The sequence below is a fragment of the Branchiostoma floridae genome, chromosome 2 (genome assembly GCF_000003815.2).
Source record: "Branchiostoma floridae strain S238N-H82 chromosome 2, Bfl_VNyyK, whole genome shotgun sequence".
Classification (NCBI taxonomy): Eukaryota; Metazoa; Chordata; class Leptocardii; order Amphioxiformes; family Branchiostomatidae; genus Branchiostoma; species Branchiostoma floridae.
Genome location: NC_049980.1, coordinates 27,249,772 through 27,256,400, shown reverse-complemented (window position 1 = coordinate 27,256,400; position 6,629 = coordinate 27,249,772). Strand labels below are relative to the sequence as shown.

Below are 6,629 nucleotides of genomic sequence, written 5' to 3'. Positions count from 1 at the left end.
GACCACATTATCAAACAATCATAACAATAGCAAAACAAACAGTGTGTGGCTTTTACGGCTGTGGACGGCGTCCCCAAGCCGCCTGTAGCTTCCACCAAGGATTTTTGTCCGTCAAGGTTGACGGATTGGTTTTAAAATTTTTCCGTCAGACGCAGCAAATTTCCTTCAATTGACGGAAAAACGGACGCTGGCTAGAGCCCTGCCACAGATAGAAAAAAAACCCGCACAGTCTGAGGAATTGTGTATATTGTGAGTTTCAGAAATGCTAACAGACACACACTCACACATACACAAAAACAATAATCCCTCCTATAAGCTGCATGATCCACTCAGACTAGGAAGCACCTCTAATCAAGTGTGGTTGTTCTTTACAATGCTTGACAAAAAACCTCTGCTTTTATATATGTCAGAGGATGTCCCTATAACCAACACTACGTTTATGCCTGAATCAAAGTAGGGAAATTGGTGGTGTCTTTCCCAAGGGTACAAGTTAGGGACCTGCTACGATTGAAACCTATAACTTTTAGAAGTCAACCACAAGGCCACTGATGCCACCCACAGGTAGAAAGAAGAAGAAACAGCTTACCTGTCCTCCAGCAGTCTCTTGAGTGACTTGAAGTGCAGACTGAGGCTGAAGTGTTGCACACCTGGATCTACCGGCTTGTTGCACAGCTCCAGGAGCTTGTCAGCCAGCCTCGTGGCATCCTGAACACACATACATGTACATGGCAACAGGAGTCATACAACATCAACAACATCTAATAAATGACTAGATGGGAATTCAAGAATGTAGCCAAGGTTGTTTTTTTTTCATAAAGTTTCTTCTTGATTGTCCTTTTGCTATAAAAGCATGAGTAATTCCTTGTTCTTTTAAATAACAACCATAAGCTCCAACTATGCTGGTTCAATTTTTCTCAGTTTTAAGTGAGGCCTTGAACTTCGAAATAAGCAAAGCGAGACAAACCAAGAAAAGTAGCAAGGTTATACCTGTATGAACTGGTTGAGCTCACTGTTCATGGACCTATGATAAAAAAAAATGATTGATCATGAGCAAGAAATATTCAATGGACTGTTGTCTTCAATAATATAACAAGTAATATAAAGTCTTAGAAGGTGAGACAAACAACTCACTTGGCTTTCTTGAAGATGTCCTGGCAACGCTTCTTCCGAATCAGAGATGTTGACTGAAACATGAGATTGTGTCAAAACATTCAACATTGAAAACGACAAGTTAACATTGTATTGCAAACACTATAGTTATGGGATGGGGAACAAATTATATGTAAGCAGTGACACCTAGCTGCAGTGATAGCCAGTCACCAAAATGATGCTTGTGTATAAAAAATCTTAACAACATGTGAAGTTATCTTAAATGTTTGTCTGGTCTGGATTGCTCCATAAGTTAGCCAAATGAGGTCTCAATAATGCAAACACCTAAAGTTTCCACATTTGCTTATTAACTGCTGCACTGTTCATTGTTTGAGCTTGTGATAACAGAATTAGATGTTTTACAGCACCCACCTTAGACACAGCCATCATTAGCCACATACACTGCTGTGGGAAGGTCACCAACAGCATGGCAATAATATCCTGTAGGGACATCAGGGAAGAAAGGGAGGCAGTTATGATCTATCAAACTTTTGGCATTAGATGCCTTTGATGCACATTCATGACTATTACTCATTCCTCAACAAATACTGCAGTTAGACCGACGTAAAATTTGGGTCCAGTTTTTAAGTTGGAAGATACAGTTCCACAGCTTAATGGTTAGACTATTCAACACAAGATCGAGAGGTCATGGATTTGATTCCTGGCATTTGTGGCTACATGCTGTGTCCTTGGGAAGTTCGTCTGGTATAAACACTGGTACCTGGCTTGGTTAAGAAAAAGGATGGGTTCTGTTTTGATACATGCCCCAAACACATTGGATTAAGCCTACTTCTCCTACAGCCTCCATAAAGGCTACAGGATTTCTACAGCAAGTTCTGCCAGCCTACCTCCAGTCTGGTGAGGACCTCTGCGTGTGAGTGACAGATGCGTGAGATGAGCTGTGAGAAGGACGTCAGGAACTGGTACGGGGCCAACTTCCTGGTGAGATTTGCAATAATCTGTACACAGGGAAAACACAAATTCATGTACACACATTTTCACATTGCTTCATGTACATTATGATACATGTACATAATATGTACTGTCAAATTTGATTTTATTCCACTATCAATGGTGTCAAAGGCATACATCTACTGTTTAGATTTTAAGTAGATATGGAATTGAGTGGTTTGGTTCCTGCCATTCCTAGCTAGACATTGTGTCCTGGGAAAGGCACTTAACATGACTTCCCTCACTCTACCTAAGTGTAAGTGTAAGTTGGGACCTGACTTGGAGTCGTATAAGGGTGTACAAAGTGGAAAGGATGGGCTCCACTAATATCAATATTGCCCCATACATAGCAGATTAACAACCCATTGCACCAGTAAGGTCTCCAAAAGGCTATGTACCCTTTAAGTTTAACTCCTTTTATTACCATTAAAGAGAGAGAGAAAGAGAAGACCTTTATTGTGGATTATAAGATACATTTGTATCACACTATGATGATGATGATGATGATGTTGCAAGTACATGTACAGTAAATCTCCTCCAAGCCTGGAAAAAGAATACTAACCATTCATCTAATCTATTGATTAACAATGACATAATTCAAACCTCGTTAAGTTTTGGGAGCAGAACCCTCATGTTTGACCTCTCTGCCCTTCCAGCTGAAAAAAGAAATGCCATCTTACTTCAAACACATCTGAAGGTACAAAGCAGGTAGGAAATGTTAACTCAATTACTAGGCATCTAAAAGAAACCTGACATAGTCTCCGCATTTTATCAATTTACTGCCCAAGTATACAAGATGGTGGCCACCAAGACTGCCTCCATTGTTGGTGGGTAAGATAGAACTGCTTTTGTTATGCAATACTGTACAGAGATTAAAAAGCTAGGCTATGGGAAGCAGATACTTTCAACAGAATGCAGGAAGCTCCCTTCCAAGATATTATGAATACCTTGTACATTGACAGAATCCAATTACCCTTGCCCCATCATGTCATCTAAACAATTACATTTAGTATTAAGAATGAGAACTAGTAAGAGTCATCATCCTTGACAAACACAATAATTACCTACTCTAATACTTAAGTTTATGTTAATCACTTTGTTACGAACCAATGTGGTCTGTTTCAGAAACGTAAACAGGTATTCTTGAATTTTTCAAGCTTTAGAGTCACAACAAAGCAAGCATACAGGTAGCAGGACTGCTGTACCTTTCTCCAAATCTGACACCTTTGCTCCGTAGTCAAGCCACAGAGCCAGTAGCCTCGGCATGGACTGGTAGATGTGCTGGTTACCGTACTGCAGGGAGCGCCCGAAGTACGTCACCACGTACAGGATGATTTCTCTATAAAAAAGTAATTCAGCACTGTTTTAAAGGTGCTCAATGTAGAATTTCAGCAGCAACACTGGATAACAAAATCTATGAATTATAACGATATTTTTAGCACATTTGCAGCTTTCTTTCCTTTGTTTACAAACAGTACAAAACAACACACCTCATGTTTTTGGTGGTAAATGTACCATTAAAAGAATTTGAAGTCAACACTAAGTTTTAAACAAAACCGGAAGCTTTTCTATGTTACTAGTAGTATGATGTGACAATGTTGCATTTTTACTACCTAACTATTATTACACAATGCCATAACAGTTCAACTGATAGATTTTATACAGAAATTAATATAAAATTTTGTATATTCTGTACAATAGTTAATTTGTTCTAAACAATCTCATATCAAAAGATCTGAAATAAATATGCACTTCTCTTCATATCTCAAGATCACAAAAGAAAAGCCTTAAGCCTAAAAGAAGATACTGACCCTGCCTTGACTGGTGTTTCACGCATGGTAGTCATGATGCGGTCATAGTACTTAGCCAGATAGAAGTGTCCATCCTCCCACTCTTGGTAAACCTCCACAACACTCTAGAGGGAAAAAAGCATAGGATGTAGGAGAATTCTTTTTACACAACCAGCAGGTACTTACATTGCTTATGTAAGTAAAAAGTAACATGTAAAAAGAATTCTCCTACATCCTATAATCTACCAACCTGAGGAAACTATTTTAGGAGTGAGAAAAGCACATTCTTCGAAGGTGATTTAAGGGCATAATAGAAACATGACATTGTGAAGGGTACATTGTGTGGTTTCACATAGCTCAGAGTTATAGAATTTAGGAGCACACCAGTAGTACTACTCAAATGGTACATACACCCTCCTTGTAACACTCACAGCTATTGCAGACACTGACAAATTGTCTCAGTCAGAGAGAAAGTGTGGTGGACATTACCATCAGAGAGCATTACTGACAGAAAATTTGCATTGTTTACGGTGTGACGGTTGCATGGTGGAGAGGTCACCACAAAGGTTTACAGTATTTTTTAGCAACTCCAGATTTGACCTTTTCGCCAGACTTTTGTACATCATTGTGTCCTAAAACTTAATGTAGAAAAGCCTGATCAGAAATAATGCAAAAGAAAATGACTGTTGAAAAAGGAAGGATGATGTGCCCACCTTGTACTGTTTCATGACTTGGTTGCTATCATACATAGCAGTGTCCTCCATCAATCTACCAACTAGAAGCAGGGCCTACAAGCAGAAAACAAACAAATAATTAAACAGTTACACCTTTCAATATCAATAACCAGACATGAAATCAAGCACTCAAGAAATACAACATAGATAACACAAACATTTTCTAAAATGATCGAAAGTTCAAAAGTGAATATCTTACTTCTTTGACACCTATTATCATATTATCAAAGACTGAGGAGACTAATGACAATACCTTGGCATGTGTGTGTTTTTTAGCGCTGGCTGCCTCGGAGCTGCCACAGTTCATGTAGGCAGTGTCAGAGAAGTGCTCAGCCACACCCTTCTGTAGGGTGATCAGGGCCTGGTGCTGGTCATTCTGAAAAGTCATGGCAGGGAGATAACAAGTGAAGTACATTTTGGACATGTACACTACAAGGCCTAAACACTACAAGTGTTATTATGTATATTTCTCTTATGACAGGTCTTTTGCTGGCATCTGTTCTCCTTTCCCAAACTCCCAGAATGGAATTTTGACATTTTGAGTGAGCCCCACTTTGATGACAAAAATAAAAATTTACATCAGGTATATAACAAAAAATGATTCATTTCTATTCTTCTTCTTTCAGAGGGTAGGTTATCCTGTTTTCGCATATTAAATTGTGTGTATTTGGTGACATTTTGCAGTCATTTTTTTAATGTATGTCATCCTTAAAATCAATTCTAGCAAATGATCAGTGTAATACAAGAGCCCCCACCTGATGCCACAACCACTTGGCCTTCTCGACCAGCAGTTCAGGTAGACTGTAGGTGCTGGCGTTCAGCAGGGAACTGTAGGCAGTCTGGAGATGACCCGCCTTACGGGCGATCTTAGCACTCTGGAGCCAGCAGTGTCCCAGCTCTTTACCTACTGTATCAGGACTGAGAACAACAGAAAAGATTTTTCATGTTGTTGAATTCACAAGGCCTTGAAGAAACAGTACAAGTCTGATACAGTACAAGTACAAGCTGATGTTACACAGTAGGAAAATAGCTCACTCAAACATGTCTGCAAGCCATAAAAGGGGATTTTGGGCAGAACTGTACGGCACGATTTCTAGGGATTTGACCATGCTGTAAGTTTTCATCAAAAGCAAAGATTCTGCTATACTTAGTGTAAGCTACATAGTACATGTACATTCTACATTTACAACAGAGGTGTTCTTTCAGCTTTTCATTATCAAATATGTTGTCATTGAATAAAGAGACTCTTTTTACACAACCATATTTATTAACAACCAATGTTTCGGTGAATGTCTGTCAACTTATTCAGGGCAATTCTGACTCTTTCACATTGTACTGCAGCACCGGTGTCACTGCTCACAGTTCAGATGCGGTCATAAACATAAAATATTTACAATGTAAAGATTGATTATATTTACAATGCGGTCACAAACGAGATAAAACATGGTTGTGTAAAAAGAGTATTTTTATTCAATGACATATTAATTACAACCTGATGAAACTATTGAAAGACATTCGTTGTCAGTATACAAAGTTCTATGAACCCCAGTCTTGTCCTCACCTGCCAGCCATGTTGATGATACACCTCCTGAGGCTGTAGAGAGGTTCCCGCGTGCGGAAGGACGACTGCGTGATGCGAGCCCGCGCCTCCAGGTCCAGACTCCCGTCCTCCTGCTCCCCAGCATCCTCCCTCCTCAGCAGCACCTTCACTCCGTGCTGCAGCTCACACAACATGTGCAGTCTGGCAGGGTGGAGGTAAGCCGTAAGGGTCGGTCAGTTGACATAGAGGGTTTTCACTATCAATGATGCAGGCAAATGCTGAACTACTGGTGCTGAATATTGGTGTCCCATATATATTTGCATTTCAATAGCGATGTTAGCTTAAGCATACACAGCTATCTCCTGCTTTTTGAAAAATGACTACTCCACTTACGCGCATCAGACCCCGATGTGGGCAACATCCCTAGGAGCTATACCGAGGGTGCCCCAGGGGAAGCAATGCACA

The 6,629-nt window shown here is 39.9% G+C and overlaps 2 protein-coding genes across 2 annotated transcripts in view; both read right to left on the bottom strand.

The window, feature by feature from the left end:
* Positions 1–6,629, bottom strand: part of LOC118406008 (kelch-like protein 42) — a 266,342-nt gene that overhangs the window by 178,770 nt on the left and 80,943 nt on the right. The gene's annotated exons all lie outside the window — the stretch shown is intronic.
* Positions 1–6,629, bottom strand: part of LOC118405911 (serine/threonine-protein kinase ATR-like) — a gene marked incomplete in the record, with an annotated part of 48,386 nt that overhangs the window by 6,780 nt on the left and 34,977 nt on the right. Inside the window, 12 exon segments of the mRNA XM_035805750.1 lie at positions 587–705; positions 988–1,021; positions 1,132–1,184; positions 1,522–1,590; positions 1,998–2,108; positions 2,704–2,756; positions 3,306–3,439; positions 3,912–4,015; positions 4,604–4,678; positions 4,878–5,000; positions 5,380–5,542; positions 6,186–6,365. Of these exon segments, the coding sequence (XP_035661643.1) occupies positions 587–705; positions 988–1,021; positions 1,132–1,184; positions 1,522–1,590; positions 1,998–2,108; positions 2,704–2,756; positions 3,306–3,439; positions 3,912–4,015; positions 4,604–4,678; positions 4,878–5,000; positions 5,380–5,542; positions 6,186–6,365 (1,218 nt within the window).